The following is a 17,726-nucleotide window of genomic DNA, read 5'->3' on the forward strand; positions in this document are numbered from 1 at the left end:
GGGGGGGGGGGGGGGGGGGGGTGATAAAACACACCAGCTCATTTATTTGAATGAAAAATCACTATAGTAAAGAAAAAAGGTGGCTGTCAACTCCCAGTGCACGTCTGCTGGAATTTTTATACAAATAAATGCCTATTCCTTGTTTATATCTCTGCTCCACTTCAGGTATCCACTGCGACGGACGTGTGTTTTTTTGTGCCAAATGATTTAATGTCAACAACTTTTTTTTTTTTCTTTTTTTTGGGGGGGGTGGGGTGGGTTGGGGGGAATTACCAGCACTTTTCACCGCAGCTCAGCGCATCTAATCCCACCCGAAATGAACACTGTAAACTATTATCCGGCTGACAACAGCTACATTCACAAGTGTTAATCTGTGTTCCCATCACGCACACGTTATTAACCGTTTCTCGCAAAGGTTTCAAGTGAATCATACAGGCTTCACCTACTGTACTATCTCTGTTGATCACCGTTGTTTTGTTTTTTTTGTTTGTTTCTTTGTATCTGTCCCAGGTGCTCCGGTTGGAGTGGGAATGAATATAGACATAGCCAGCATAGACATGGTATCAGAAGTCAATATGGTAAGTAGGCCATTATCACCTCTACCTATGACAAAGGAACCCCCTTCCCCTCTCCCTTCCTCCATTCTGTACTAATGACCCCTGCTATGCATGACCTACCAGGGGAAATACCCTCCCAAACCATCGGGGGAACCCCCCTCTTAATGCCAATCACTCGCGTCGACTTGTGGGCTAGAGAGCTGAAAGGCAATGGTCGTATTGTTTGAGGGCTGATGATGGTATGAACTGAATCCTCTCTGGGGATTTGGAATTGATTGACATAGATGTTTTGTTTTTCTTTTTTTTTTTTGGTCTCATAAGCTGATTGCTGCTTTATTTGCTGATCAGATACACAGCCAAGCATCAATGATTTAAGGGAATAGAAGTTAAATCTACTCATCTGTTTAAATGCCTCTCAGGGGGTGGGGGGTGGTTATAGTATTAGCCCAAGTCTCAACCTAGGGCGTATATTTCACACTGACTTATATGTCGTTTCACAAGAAATGTTTTACATTTGGCTGTCAACGCTAGTTTGTGAGTGCTTTACTAAAAATAGTGGCAGTGGAAGAACTTGAGAGCTGTGGCTATGAGGAATGGAGATTAAGTTTTGCTTCATACAAGTGCACCTCCTAGTGATGAGATGTTAGAACTGCACCTCGGTTTACAGAGAAACACAAAGGGTGCATTTAATCATCATGGAAGGTCACTCTGAGCATTTACCATACTGTTGACAAGCGTGGTATGGTAATTGATATTTATGGTAATATTCATGAGATTTCAAGAGGTCCATTGTCATTTTTTTCCCATTCTTGTCTTACATTTTCTCTCTCTGAGGTTGACCTGTACTGTTGGATTTGGCACTCTTTCATTGGCACCTTCTTTGCGCTTCATAAAGATGTGTCCTGCTGTTTGTGCAGTTGTTTATGTCGTGATGTCATGGAATGATTACATACTGGAGTATTTTTGGCAGCAGCACCCAAAAGGCTGTTGCTCATGTTGTTATCTTTTTTTGCTCCTGTAGAATATGTTGATGAGTAGAGATGAGAAAAATGATGATGCCATGTGTATTTGCATGCATTTACACAGAAGATCTGCACAACAACCGCACGCACACACAAACACACAAGCACTCCCAGACACAATGCAGGTCCACAGAGAACCTCCACAGTGGCCTTGAATCCTCAATGAAAAGCAAATTGTCTCATGTGTAACCAATGCAGGAACTTGAAAGCAGCCTTACATTGTGTTTGTGCGTGCGTGTGTGTGAGTGTGTGTGTGAGTTGCCTGCAAGTTGTATATTATAATTGTGTACATGAGATGTATTTCCAGGAATCAAATACAAGTATTATGTAAGATGTTATTTGTATCTACTGTACATCCAAATCACCTAATGCATAAGAGCTATTTCATCCGATTCTACACGCAGCTTTTCCCGGCGAAAAGGAAGTGGCAATTTTTCTTTTGTTCAATGACCACACAGTTGAGCTAAGCAACAAATAAATGTTGATATCTGGGGCATTTTTAGATAGCACGGAGAAAAATACAAGAGGGCCCAAGTTTAAGCAATGGGATTGCAAGCATATGACATACAGTAGTAGTAGGATGTCTCCAACAACTAAGCCAGCAGGACACTCCAAAGTTTGTTGTGCTTTGTTTACTATTTTCTCCACCGCTATCACCTCCTTTGGGATACAACTTTCAGAAAAAAAAAGAAAGAAGTTAAGTATATCCCCCATAAGTACATCATGGTTGGGATTTATATTCACACACACATGGCCAAAAAAATAAATAATCCCATTCTTCATCCGAACACACAAAACCAGTGCCGCGCAGCGTCTTTGATCATCCCATTCCTTTGTCAGATTTGGCCCACTAAACACCCTCTAATGTGAAAGGGGAGTCATTACCACCTGACCCATTTGAGCCTCATGAAAAGAGGAGGCCACATGTGTGTGTAATGGTTTCAGCATCTTTGATCTGCTCCCCTTCCTATAAATGTAACCACTTTTCAGGATAGCAGCTGGGGTAGAAGCACTTTCCTTTCTTCCATTTCCTCTCCCCCATCTGGCTCTCTGTCTGCCACTTATTTTGGTGCGAGGATAGAGCCACCCTGTGTACTTTTCTTTAGAGAACAGATAAGGCACAGGGTTGAGGATAATGGAGAGATGTCACTGAGGAATGTATCCAACAGCACCCTATTAGCCATTAGGGCAGAGCGGGACGGCCATGCTTTGGTCTGTATTAAAAATATATCCTTCTTCTATCCCTCACTACTGCTCCCTGTATAAGGCCTCACATTAAAAAGCAGACACGTGAACGGGTGAAAACATAGTATACATGTTTGGTTTTTTTTTCCAGAGGGGCCATTAAAACAAGGAACTGCAAACAGGTTTGTCTTAAACCATCTGTTTTGTCACTTTGCTACTAATGTCACAGAGCAGAAACCCATTTAGAAACAAAACAAGCCTCTAGCTCACTTTAGATGAGTCACCAAACTAAGTATGCAAGCCTTCAAGCATGAGTGGCCCAGAGGACATGAAGTCCTCCCCGGCATTGGTCACGTAAGCAGTTCTGATGTCCAAAAAGGCACAGCGGGGATTCAGGCATGTTGCGTGGCCTTACCCCCAAACCTCCATCCTACTTTCCATAGTTAAAGACTAGCCTCTAGAACGAGTTAGTAAGTAATGACTGTTCAGCTGTTCGATGGTTTAAACTGTTCACCAATAGGTGGCTTTCCTGAGTCATATAACATGTAGAAAACTACATTACATGCCACTTAGGCCTGGAGCCAGACATGGAATGGAGGAAGCTGTGGCTGGTGTTCATTACATTCCCATGAAAGGTCACTTGTTCCAGGGTGTTGGAGCCAAAGTCCCTTTGAGGGTGAAAAGGGATAGGATATGATTGTGTAAGACCTAGGGGTCAAATTTTTCACCTCTGTGTAGGTGATAGAAAGACACAGAGAGATAGGAGAGAGCTCTGACATTAACAAGTTACCACGTGGCGAGCCAACAGTGGTGCTGGTGTTGGAGGGTAGGTCATGTACCTAGTGCTGCTGAGGGTTCATTGTGCATGACTCAGAGGTGGACATACAGAGAGGGACACACACACTGAATACCAATGTCATGTTAGACATTCAACCCATGGCAAGTAGCTTGGCGAGCTTTAATCCATGCACTGGTCAAAGGGAGAATGGAAAATATGTGGGCATGTAGAGGCGTTCTTTTTCTTTTCTCCCAGTCGTTTTCTTTTGTTCACTTTCTCCACCACTGTTTAAGTCTCAATATTTGCTTTGAGTTGAGCTCCTGAGCACTTCAATCTTAAGCCAACAGTTTTCACAGGGGAAGAAATACTCCTGTCTGAGGATGAACTAAAGTTCTTATCATCATCCAAAAGGCAGAAATACCATTATTGATGCACATAAAGGTCAAGAGGAGCTTATTGATTGTTGGAGAGGGACTGTGAAATTCAGTGCCCCCGATTTTAGTACCCAGTTATTTCAACCTTCTCAGCAGAAGTTATACCTGATGGGATGTCTGCTGTAAATGCATCAAGACTGCACTAAAAACTACTATACATTATACAGATGTGATACATCATAATGGATGTTGGCTGAAAGGCAAGAGATTATTGCCTGCCATATGATGATAAAAGCGGGAAAAACGTTGTGGAAGCACTTACTTTATGTGTATGTGGTATTGCATAATACCTCATCCGGACCTGAGAGCTTTAAAATTATATTAAGTCTGCATCTGTAGTTGTTCGTAAATCTATTTAACAGCTGCCTTCAATATTCTATTGCTGATGTGGGCAGAGCTGCAAATTGACAGTTTACATCAACCAATTAATCAACGTGAAAAAAAGTTGATATATAATTTAAATACATTTTCATGACATTTGATGTCCAGTTTATATTGGCAATGATGAGGAAAACATCACCTTAATCATCTCATTAATATTAATGATAGTCACCAATAGATGAATGACATAAATGATATTTGAAGATAATGAATGCAACTTAATTTTACTTTCTTGAACAGTGACACTGTTCTCTAGTCTCATTTGTCACTGCGCACACACTTTTGTCTAGCCGGGTTTTCACCAAAATTATTCACATGGGTTGATCATTGTAGTCTTTGTCAGTACTCAAATTATCTCCAGACTCCTGCTCCATGATGGTTGCATGGTAACTAATGAGAGTGTAGAGAGGCAATGTGTGAAGATTCACAGACTGAAAAAGATGCCAATTGTAGAGAGGTATACAAGAAAAGAAATGTAGTCAGTTAAAAAAAAAACAAAAAAAAAAAACGTCATTTTAAGTGTGTGAATGTGTGAATCTATGAAGACACTCCAATTTTTTATTTTTTTTAATCCTATTGTAAAATGAACTGTCATATTAAAATGATCCTCACTCTATATTTAAAACTCATAACAAGCTAATGAGCAAAAGGGGATTGACCTCAGTCCCCAGACGTAATACTGGGTGATAAAGTATTTAGTAGACAAGAACAGTTTAAGATATTAATGTAACATGGACCCAAGAGCTGGAGTTGGTTGGTTTGGATATTGTGCAGCACAAAAAAAAGCTACAAACAGAAAAGAACACGAGAATGTTGTTTTTTTCAGAAATGTCCCAATGGTTAATTACATGAATGACATTGAGTTGGCTGTAAAGTGTAATTACACATCTCAGAACTACTCTATTTAAAGTTTTAGTTACTGAAAGTCCTTTGGAGTGACTCTTGAAGTGAAAGTGTCCCCTCCTTGCTCACAGTCTATATTAAGCCGGCTAGCATATAGGGCAGATGTGGACATACTTGTGCATTTAGGATATCTAGTGAGGATGTACACGCTCTCTCTGTCTCTCATGTACATTCACATTCACAAATCCTAATCCCCTCCTAGTCCTCTGTCATGGTTTCTCATGAACTGGTATGTTAACATAGCCTCCAGGAAAGTAGCTGTTCAAATTACGTAATGGACAGAGCAGAGACAAACTCAACCAGGGTGCAGCGAGGATTTGAGTTGGTGCTGTAATGGAGAGAGTTCAGGCGGAGTATAATGTATGAAGAAAGCCAGCCTCTAACGATAACAGTATTGATTTATTTCCACTGCTCAGGAATAGATGATACATCAGTCTGACTTAAGAGACATCGTAGACTCATCTCAGGCCTCCTGTTCCAAGACAATTTCATTAGAAATTGGCTTGAATAGGATTTGAAATAAGGTTACCAGTTGACTTATGGTGTAGTGCATTCAAATAACTGCATGGTTAGTAACTGCACATGAAAAGTTAAAGTACAGGTCGAAGAAAACAGTGGACAGTTTAGGCATTAAGGATAAAACTGTCCTTAAAATCTGTCCTATTATTTGTTAAAATGAAGTGACAACTCTCCCAGTTACAGTACTTACTGTTCTGCTCTGATGCCACTAGAATATAAAACAGTAGAAATGACTCAATCAAGAGTTACACAAGAACAATCTCACAATCTCAAAGGAAGAGACTGAGTGCAAGTAATTTAAGTCATCTAAATGTGCCATGCAGAAACTGAATTAATCATCCATGCAGCACAAGCATGAATACTGATAACTTTTTCTTAGTTGACAAAACCATTAAACTTAAAGTAGTATCTGATTTTGTTTTCTGGCCTGGTTGTGAGTAGAAGAGCAATAATGTGAAAACAAAACCTTGACATATTATCGCCTGAAGAAGTTGGTATAGTCAATGTGTTGCATAACTACACACCCAGCAGACACAAGGCAACAGTAGGATTAATTTTTGAGTGGTGTTTCTGGCCTCATGAATAAATATGTCCAATATTCACTCTTCTTTTAGCCCTGGTTAGGTATTCATCATCTCCTGATAACTAAGCGGTTAAATGCCTCACTATGTTGAGCAGGTTGGCACTAACTTTGTCCGCTTGCAGTTTGGTATCTAGTGGGTTTATCCCAGCTTTTTCTTTGAAAGCTGCTGGAAGGAGGGTAGTTGGGAGTGTTGGGACTGAACCAAAGAGTATGGGTGGGCCATAAACCCAAAACGTTGAGCTGAAAGATGCCAAAATGATCTGTCTAGCGGTGGGAAAATAGAGTTGGGCGATAATTCTTTATCGTGGGTTCATCATCATGAGCAGCCACTTTCACATTTATATAGTCATTTGAGCGATTGCAAATATAAAAATGTTGATTAGTATAGCTGCAAGCAGCCTACATAAAGACACAATATGTAGACGTTTTTTTGATTGTGTGATCTGTTTCACATTTCAGTAACCCCATGTCCAGATCCATGCATTGCAGTCTCCCATGGTGTCTTCTTTTGATGCAGTGACATATGAATTAAAGACAACAGAGGGCTTCCCTCATTGTATGGCGTTTCTACCACAAATGTCCTGCGCTATACTCGGTAGCTTAGGGTAGTAACCTGAATTACTTTCTCTGTTGTAGATGCTCCCAATGTAATTCACTTACTTCAGCTTTTCACTGTTCAATGCACAGATATTTTCAATGCAGTATCTCCAACTCCAGTTGACCTGGAGGTCAGTAGAACAAATATGAGGTCTGACACCAAATATCTAGAGGATGGTGGATTCCATTCACTCACGCCATTAGTATTTGCAGGGAACATTTTTTTGTGTGTGTGTTAGACTTAGTCTTTTTAGTCCTTTATTTATTATGCTTTGATATGTCACACCCCTTAGGTGGCAAAATATTTTCAACCCACTCTGTTTCATTTTTTATAACCCTTTCATTAAGCCATATCTTTTCCACCTGGGTTCTTCTTTCCCACCCGAAGAGATGGCAGCATCCTGCTACGCATATCAACAGATTCAGCTAAAAAAAAAAAAAAAGAGAAAAATATATAACATACACAAAAGTTGTATATATTACACATAAATATAGAAAAATACAACAAGCTCATGCAGAGGAAAGTCACAAGGGATGCTGGAGGGAGTGGATGAGTTGTGTGAGAAGAGCACTAAAACAACCTATGCTCTGACTTGCATTATTCATGCTAGTAGGTTTAGATACACATGCCTCCCTATAGAGTTTTAGTAATCCATTTAGATTAAACTCCTGTGCCACTTAAATGCAGTAAAAGAACAGACATTAAGTGGGTTGTTTGTATACTGAAAAAAGGATTTTTATGTCACCAGTGACAATACATAACATATGAGTAGGTGTTTGCTCATTAGCAGAACCAATTAGCCTAATGTGAATGATGAGGAAGGTGGTGATTGTGTTGGTGGGATGATGATGATGGCGATCATGGCGATAGAATAAGGAGCAAGAAGCAAGATGAAGTGTTTTTATAATCCTCTTCATAGGAAGATAAACAAGAAAAAGGAAACTCGGATAAATGCATGTAAACGCAACATCAGAGGCATCATTCCCTCATATGAAGGGAGCTGTACATTACACATTAGATCAGTGTGAGCACCTGTCTCAGCCGTGATAAGTTCAGGTATCAACAGTCATCGCTCTTGGCGTGGGCACAGCCATGAGACTTGGCATTCTGTTGTGTGTACTTTGCAGCACAATTTCCCACCGACTTGGCTGTGAGTTCAACATTTAAAAATGGGAACGTATGAGAATGATGCAAAGTAGTAAGAATGAACGAGCATGATGTTTCAGCCTGTGAGTCACACACATTTTGTAAAGCACTGCCATCAAAGTAACACTAGGCAAGACTATTTGTGAAGGACTGAGAGCTGCCTGTTAATATTATGAGGTATAACATATACTGTAGGAACAGATTCCATATACTCGGTCATGCTGCTGTAACACTCCACTACTGCTCTAAATTTGTATTAATCCATGACTGAAAATAGTTCCAAACAAATGCACTATTTAACATATTACATTTGCTACTGGATAACTGTGCCTGGCAGTTTTAGGATATTACTGAGCCCTTTTCTTTCAAAAACAGATACATCTTCATTGAAGATGTTGTATGTACAGGTTCAGTGGCACAGACAAGTTAGGGTGAGGGCATAGTGTTTCGCTTTAGTCTTTTGCTTGCATGTGTTAACAAAAACACAGAACGACACTGGCGCTATCCTTTAAAAATAAATTACAAACATTGGTATATTTCTCTCAAATAATAATTCTCAGCCCACAAATACCAGTTAGTTGGCATTCACACTCTTGCAGTTCAGAAAGTATCTCACACAGAGATACTTGCAGAATTCTAACACTTGATTGCGATTTGGAATCGGAGAAGTACTTACTTAGTCAATAGGGATGCTAACAGTTGGAAACAAAGTCAATAAGATATGGCAAACAAATCCAAATTACCGAGGGTGATAGGCAGTCAATCAAAATGCAGGCAGATGGCCATGTAAACAGGTAGAGACAGGGAGCAGAATGAAGGCTATAAAAAATAACGCAATAACACAACAAAGAGAAGCTGAGCAAACTGTGAGTGATCCTCTCTCTCTCTATATATATATATATATATGTACAGTATATTAGAGATCATTGCACATGAGGTGCAAGTGTGTGAGCGGGTGACTGGATTGGATTACTGTGGAAAACTCAAGAGCAACAGCTGAGGGGCAGGCGGGGAGTGGCACATCTGAAAGAGGTTAGTATTCAGAAGACAGGGAATAGCGAGAGGAGCTAGAAGCAGAGGAGGGAGGAGAGGTAGATGGAGCAGCTGTCGCCATGACAAGATTACCACAAGTTTCCGTGCAGTCAAAATCTCACAAGCTGTGTGTGCAAAGATGTCTGAAACCGTTAGACCACCATTATTTCGGTTGTCACTGCAGGCTTGTCTTTATATCTTATCTATTGTTTTCCACACCACGTTTCTTCAGTTGACCAAACTTTTTGGCTTTTTGTTTTCATGAATTTAAATGTAATCTTTAAATGTACTTTTCTTCCATGTTCCAGCACAGTGGGCAGTATTGCTGCATTTGATTTATATTTCTCAGGATATGCTCATAATTTGTTTTGCTGCTCCACCTCTTTATCTATCTCCCTAAATGTATTTATTTATGATCCTCTGACTTTTTTTTTTTTTTTTTAAATCTAGTGCTACCAACAGGTCAAAATTATTACTTATTCTGTGACTTGGTTATCCCCTGAGTTTTCTACTAATGCCAACTGTAGGATGAATGACCATGAAATATGGTACAGATATTAATTCTCCCCACAACATAATTGTAACAATTATATTGATCGTCTCACTTGTCATCTACCTCCATTATCAGGTCAAAATTTCACTTAGTTCAGTACTTTGGTAAATGATTAAGTAGTGCTGAATTAATGACATTCCCATCAGTCTAATTTTTAATGCTAATTAGCAAATGTTTGCATGTACCAAACTAAGATGGTGAGCGTGGTAAAGATTCCCTGCTAACACACTCATCACAGGACATACACACACACACACACACACACACACACACACACACTCATCACAGGACATACACACACACACACACACACACACACATGCGCACACACTGTCATAAAGCACCAAAGATGTCCTGCTTAGATCATTATTAATGTTACAGACACTGCCTATTGTACAATTAGTAACACAGCTCCAAATGTCAGGGGAAGGAAGGCGTGTAATCAATTCCCCCAGGTTAAACAAGCTCACTAGTTAGGCATCTTATTCACTGTTGCCTGTGACAGTGAATGATGGGGTGGATGTTTAGCCATCAGACAGCAGCCCTTTCCCTGCAGCTGTAGGTCTAACTCTTAAACAGCAGCATCTTGTTTTCTAGTCGGCGGGCAGAGTCCGGGGAATTGACGGCATATTGCCTCTGTGCCATTCGCTCATTGCAGGGCAATAATTTCCACACCTGTCCTCTGTCAAGCTGGTGTTACTCTACCTCTGTTATACTTGCTCCCTCTGTGTCTCTGGTCTCTCCTTCACTCTTGCATAGGCCCTCTCTCTGCCTGTTCAGTAATGACACAAGGCTGGGGCCCTGCTGCAGGGGGGATTAGACAGAGTTACAAATCGAAGTGGGTTAATCGGCTGGGCCGCCATTTCAGGAGGCATCTCTCAGTTCACTTGCCCCACTGCTCTATTTGTTTTTGTGTTACCACTCACATTCACTTGCTTAAAGTTTTGGTTTAGTTATTCTGGTGCAAACAGTTAGAGACACACTTCTGCACATCTTATTATATCTTATGATTTGGATGACTTACGATCTTCATATATACATACATAGGCTATATGTTTATTCGTAGAGTCACCACAGATACACCATCTACGTAGACATATTAGGAGCGATGATACAAAATCTAGCCTAAGCCAACTTCAGGAAACAGCTCAAAAATACGATGCTGCTTTGTAGCAATAGCCAAACCTACAGAAAGCTCCTTTGAAGATCTTAGATACAGTGACTGCAAACATTTCAACTGAACTTAACCAAATGATTTTTATCTGCAAAGTAAATGTAAGTTATAACACATACAGAGAGGCAACAAAGAGTTGTAATTTCAGACCATATTAATCATTTAAAACTAATCATTTAACACACTAACTCCACTGTGTTAATCAGTTTTAAATGTTCACTAAGAACTATTTGGCTTTGACAAGTGTTGGCTTGAGTAGTTTTCAGTCGGGGGGGGGGGGGGGGGGGGGGGGGCTAAAAGTCTGAGACAACTTTTCCATTCAAGTGAGTGGAGGTGGATAGGGAGCAATATTATTGATGAGTTTTACCTACAAAGATGACTTTTTCATAAACTGCTAAATATTATTTCCAACACATGTAAAACCTTCAAGCATTCCAGCCTTGAGTGTGTAAGCATCTCTGCTGAGTGTTGTGTAGAGGGGATAACACTCATCACTGTGTGAGACCTATTTTTAGACTGTTAATCAAGGTAACATGTTCAGACTGACACACTCAGTATGATATCCCATAAAGTGAGTAGAGTGAGATTGCTTCATTTCGGCTCATCCACCCACGACGACCTAACAGAGGTCAAAATGATGTGTGTGTGTGTGTGTGTGTGTGTGTGTGTGTGTGTGAGAGTGTGTTAAGTGTGTGAGTGTGCATGCAGGCTTGTGTATGCCTCAACCCCATGGTCTAGCACAGGGTTTTGACACAGAGCTACTTATCTGTGTACGTATGCATATATAGGTCTGTTTCTTTTCTGTTTATTTCACAAACATATCTGCTTTCCAGTTCTGTTTTGGGATTTACTCCAAAAAGAGAATAAATGAGTCAGAACTGAGTCTAAATAAAAGCTGTGTAACTGGTTGTGGTCCAGCAGGTCAGAATAGCAATATTGAATGATTTATGTGGAGGTTGCAATGGAAAGATTCCCAGATGAAAATATAGTTGATATTAAGTGTCAAAATATGCCTTGATGGTTACATCCCTAATCTAGTAAAGACTAGTGAATTATCGTGTTAACAAACATGGCCGGTGGAGTTGCTCCACTTGGTCTCAGCTTCTACGTTCAATTGTCTTCGACTGTCACTGTGATTTTTGTGTTTCAGTGTAGCTGATTACACAACACAGTGACATATCTTTCTGTTTCCATTGTCAGACAACTGTATATGTATTAAACAGTGATTTAATAAAGTGATTTATGATCAATGCTGCCTGTTCATACAGGCTAATAATAACCTCTCAGCTCCTGTATAGAGAGTCTAAATCAAATCACTGTTTCATACACATGTAGCCGACAACGGCATGAACATTTGTCACTGACATCTGGAGACCATTTTCAAAAAGCTGCACTTTGGGAGGGTTTGATAATGCGTTTGTGGATAAATGGCTAAAACAAGGAGAAATGGTGCATGTTTCTCACAAGATGAATCCATTTTCTGACATAGCTCTGCTGCTCTGTTTTGCCATCACAGCCATATAATTGCTCTTGTGGGTCACTGTGGTTTGTCGTCATACGTCTTGCACTAACACACAGATTTCACAGCACGTGGAAACTCATACTGCCAGCTGTCAATGGAGCATAGGGCTAGATTCTACTATATCACAGCTTGTCAAAATGCAAGAACTTGATAATGGCCAAACAGAAGAGACGATGGGTGTGGATTGGTTTTCACAGCAGCTGAACATGACACCGAGAGCCGATAATGGGATATTGTTGAGAGGGGTAATGCAGCAGTTGCTCTTGGCTTTGTGTGATACTTTAGACATCACTTTGGTTTCTTCAGTTGTATGCATTTTGACTTTTATTTTATAGAACTGCATTTCAAGTGTTCATTTTGCAGGTTACATTTTGATTTTAAGTTGAAATGCCCATTTTTTTACAGTGCAAAATCAGAAAAACCCCAACATATTATTGTCTTTTCAGACTTGTTGCTCAGGGTCTTAGGAGCTTCCTTTCTTCCTTTCTTCCCCTTTCTCTTTGATTCCAGGAAGTGACACGGTTGGGAAAACGAAGCTGAGAACAAGCGCTGCTATTGTATGTTGTGCTATTATGTTGAGTTTTACATCAGCACTTCTGCTAAAGACAAAGCCTGAAAGAGTTTCCTGCTTTTTTAAATTATTCAGGATTATAATTGTCAGCTGTGGGAGTGTATTCAAGGAAAAGATAAATCGAAAAGAAAACCTGGATGAGAGGTTTTGAAACACGTTTTGAAACGCTTTCCTTCTGGTGACTAAACTTTCTCCCCTCTTGCACGCGCATCGCCCGTGCGTGACGATCGCATGTAAGAAACGGGTGTCCAATCCTTTTGCATTTGCGTATGTGGTCGTATTCCGTACACTGATGCACTTAGCATTTCCTAAGTGTGTTCTATTTGTCTGTGGTGTTGCAATGCTAAGTGTTTTATCGTTTGGTAGGTAGTGGGAGAGCTTGCCAGGAAGACACAGGAGGATACAGTTATGTTTTATCACCCTTTCCCCCTCTATGGAAACGTATATATTTTATGTTCACATACAGAACAATGCAGTGTAAGTAATGTTTTCTGCTCAATATGTACCCAGACTGCTCTTTGTTTGATCAATATCAAAGTTTAAGAAAGGATTACAAAAAAACTTTTTGTCGTGTTTTATTGATAGATTTTATTTCCAAAAGTGAAAATACTGTAAGCAAAAGTGGGATTGTAGATTTTTTTTAATTTTTTTTTATGATTATTATTATTAGTTTTTGCCAATGGCAGTGACATGAAAAACAAGTCTATAATCTTGATCTCTCTCACCAGTTAAAGAGGTCAGTTAGGTTGAGTTGAGGAGAGGAACAACTCACTGGGAAAACAAATAAATTTGGAGATTAGTGCTGACCGCAATGTATGCTGGGGTTAGTATGAGATGCACTTTCATTTTGGAGTACTACGGGTATTAGGGCTTCTTCATGCTCACATCAAGTTATTATTGCTTGTTTTTGCATGTAAGACACCACATTTTGGTTGAACATGTTAAGTTTGAGCATAAAAAAACAATTAGAGTGGCTTAGTCCTCGAAGTAGGACAAAAATATGAAAATATCATTGACATGTTTTATACATGTTGTATGTACACCTTCTGGTCAAAGTGCAAGCTGTGCATGAGACATGTGCCACACCTGCAACAGAGTGGAGGCGAATACAATTCCATTTTCACTGATATTCCACTGACCACACTGTCAGCTTTTTTTTTCATTAGGACAATTTCTTCTATATAAAATAGTACAACTTTCAGAACAGTTTTTCCCTTGAAAGTTTTTGACCATTTCCAGCAGTGATTGTATCACACTTGCACCTCTGAACGTACATTTATCTCCTTTTCTATGAGTGCAGTTGCAAAAAATTTAGAGATTTCAGCGGTTTTCATTCAAGCCAGCTTGAATGAAAACCATTGCATTGAATGTTTTTAAGACATCTTTTTCCTGCAGTTAAAAAACGAGAAGAAGAAGAAAAACACTGCTTTGTTTGTACTGAACAACGGCTTTACAGCGAGCTAGCCACTTTATGTCACACCCATCAATACTATTTTTGTGTTTTTTTTTTGTAAGTGGTATTGTGAAGATGGACTGAATTACTTTCCACAATAACTCGTTTCTGTTGTTATCCTTGTGTATTTCATTGCCACACAAACACACACACGCACACACACTCTGACACCTTCCAAAAGCACCCCTGTGTCTCTTGTAGGTCAGTCCAACTGTGAGGAGATATTGCTTCTTCAAGGGTGTCCTTGCTCAAGGAGATACTGTATACAGGCCGATCAAATCTGAACTCGCAACACTATGTACATGGACAAAGAAAAAAGCCATACACCTAGAGACACACGGACAACACTTGCTAAAACTGGATTTGTGGTCCAGATACGCATTGATATCCAGTTTTCTGTACTCACTCGGGCTGTATATGTGCCATCGATCCACAGATGTCCGTATATTGCATTATCTCACTATTGACAATGTGTAGATGTGGCGTGTGCTTCTTGGTACTCTGTTTGAATAGCAATCAGCTTTGTCCCTCAGTTCCCCAGACCTCCATAATGCATGAGGCGTGGGACTCCACCAGTGGATCAGTGTATTGGTATATGTGTTGTGTATGTGGGCTATAGTCAAAGGACAGCTGCCCATAACTTTAGCAGGCACCAGGAAGAAGGATTTAGGCAAGTTTGTCATAAAAGAGTAATACACTAATACGCGCGCACACACGCACGCGCACACAATCTCTTTGTGGTGGAGAAGCAGTAAGTGGGACAAATGGCATGCGCATAGACAACTCCCCCCCCCCGCCTTCTCTTTGGCCAGCTAACCTTCCATCTCGTGTGAATGACAGCTGAGATTGAAACCTCCATCAACTTCCCCCAGTCTTCCAGTGGGATTCAAAAGCGCCCCAATAATCTGCGTCCTGCTCTGCCCTCTCTTCCCTTCCACATCATACCCCCCCACACACACCCACACACCCTTCACCACCAACCCCCTCTCTGAATTGCCACTCCACTCTACTCCTCTCCAGGGACACAAAAGGGCCTGCAGATGCTCCAATCGACTCTAATAAATTGTATGTAGGCAGTTAAGCTGCATGACTGCCAACTGGCAAAGCTGTGAACCTCTGCTTCGGGAGAGCACTGAGGGAGAGAGGGAGAGAGAGAGCGAGAGACAGAGAGAGAAAGGTTCCTCTAAATTTGATTCACCTTCAGCAGCGAGCTCTCTTGAAAGCTATGTCCAGGCCAGAGTAAATGATGAAAGAGTATGGAGGGAAAAGGGGATATATATATACAGAGAGAGAGAGGGAGAGAGAGAGAGAGAGAGAGAGAGAGAGAGGGGACACTTGGAAATAGAGAGAGAGGAGCACTGTGATGGAAAGTGAGGTTAGACAAAGTACAAGTAAACAAACAAGAGTCTGGGCTTTATTGAAATCTGTCATCTAGTTTCCAACATGCCATAAACTAAAGAAATGCTCTTGAGGGAGTAAAATACAAAAAGTGCACTGAGTCTAAGAGCTTTGGTCAGAGTAATGCCCCGAGACCTTAATAACACACAAAAATGCACACACAGACACACACACACACACACACACACACACACACACACACACACACACACACACACACACACACTCACTCACTGTCTGGCTGACCAGCAATTTTTGCAAATTATCTTAAAAGCACACATAGGCATCTACATATGCCCGTGTAAAAGTATATTGTAATTCTTTTCATATGATTGAATAATCGATGATTGTTGGATAATCTATAAATTATTTAATAATAGCTAGAGTGATACAAAAATTTTGAGGCCTCTATGAAAACAAAATATGAGATAAAAAAACAAAAACAGGAACAATATAACAATAAATATTCATTTTATTTTCTAAAAATAACCTTGTAAGTGCTCTCTGGTGGACAGAGAATGTAATGACACTATTTCAAAATGGCTACTGCCCCTGTCATAGTATTTGCGTTGTTGATTTTTTTCTTCTTAAATCAGTTTAGATACTACCGTTTCAGCTTACAGTCTGACTGTTGTGTTAAAGAATAGTAACATTATTTATTCTGGAGCAAATGGGGCAAATGATGCCCCTGCAGCAGCCCCCGTATGCTTTCCTGTTGCAGATTTACTACACGCAGTGCACAAGCTGTTCCAGATACAGAGCTGAATCCCGAGGACTCGCTGCACATATATCTCCAGAGACTGGGGAATATACAGTATGTCACTCAGCTCTGTGGGGATCAGCATGTTTATTATTAGGCCATCTTTGGAAATGCTGTACCCTATGCCACCCTGTTGCTGACGGCATGAGGACCATGTGAGAAAGGAAATTGAAAGCCACTTGTTGTTGGAGGGCGTTTTTGGGAAGAACTGAAGTAGGTGGATGATAGAGTGCGGTATGGACATATGGCTGAGTGGTGGGGGGATCACATTTCCTCCCCACTAAAGGTATTTGAAGGAGAGGAGGGGAAGGAGAGAGTGAGATAGACAAAGAGGATGGAGGCAGAGGAGGATTCAGAGGCTGGCTGCTTTCGGATTCAGTCCTACACTTCAAGGTCACTGCACTATAGAAATAATTTAAAGCAACATATACCTCTTTCAGGTTTACAACCCCCCCACCCCAAAAAGAGAATATTATTCAAGATCAAAATCACATCGCAATCACACGTTTTGTCAATGAATAAATAAAATATGTGGTCCATTTTTGCCAATCAATAATTTGGTTGACCTGAATGCAAAATATGCCATTCTTGGAAAAGAATTTACATCAGTGAGCTCTGGGGAAGAGATATTAAAATCAGATTCTTTTGCAGGGCCCTTCAGAACCAATGTAGCACCTCAGATCCAACACCTGTCATGTTCTCTATACAGCTCCCTTGGCTGTGTGCTGTTTAGTGGTAATGATCTAAGCCATTCACACTCTCCTGCAATGTGTTCTCGTATCCCTTTTTTTTTTTTTTTTTTTTACCCCTACTGCATGCAAATAGATGCAACAGGAGCTCCTCTGAGAATCAGATGTGTAGATGAGGAGGGGGGATGTAGGAGAGAGAGGGGAAGCTATAGGGAGAAACAGATGGAGGGAGATTTCTGTAAAGAAATGAAGGTAAATGGGGAGAAAAAATAACACATGAAAGAGAGGGAAAAAAGGAATGGATGGGGCAGATGAGGAGAGGGATAAAAGAGGACGAGAGGGGAAAGAGTAGAGGAAGGTCATTGCTGGTGCTGAAATCAGAGACTGGGAGTGAAGAGCTGTGAGAATAAAAGCAATTTGCATCACTGCTCCACTGAGCCTTCCAATGCCTTTCATTTACCCCCCCCC

At 40.5% G+C, this 17,726-nt stretch overlaps 1 protein-coding gene across 1 annotated transcript in view; it reads left to right on the plus strand.

Moving 5' to 3' along the window:
- Positions 1-17,726, plus strand: part of gabrb2b (gamma-aminobutyric acid type A receptor subunit beta2b) — a 76,468-nt gene that overhangs the window by 1,204 nt on the left and 57,538 nt on the right. Inside the window, exon 3 of the mRNA XM_023429360.2 lies at positions 511-578. Coding sequence (XP_023285128.1) covers positions 511-578 — 68 coding nt within the window. The remainder of the gene's footprint in view (positions 1-510; positions 579-17,726) is intronic.

The sequence above is a fragment of the Seriola lalandi genome, unplaced genomic scaffold (genome assembly GCF_002814215.2).
Source record: "Seriola lalandi dorsalis isolate HSWRI2012SDOR001 ecotype SW California unplaced genomic scaffold, Sedor1 jcf7180002054893, whole genome shotgun sequence".
NCBI classification, from domain to species: Eukaryota; Metazoa; Chordata; class Actinopteri; order Carangiformes; family Carangidae; genus Seriola; species Seriola lalandi.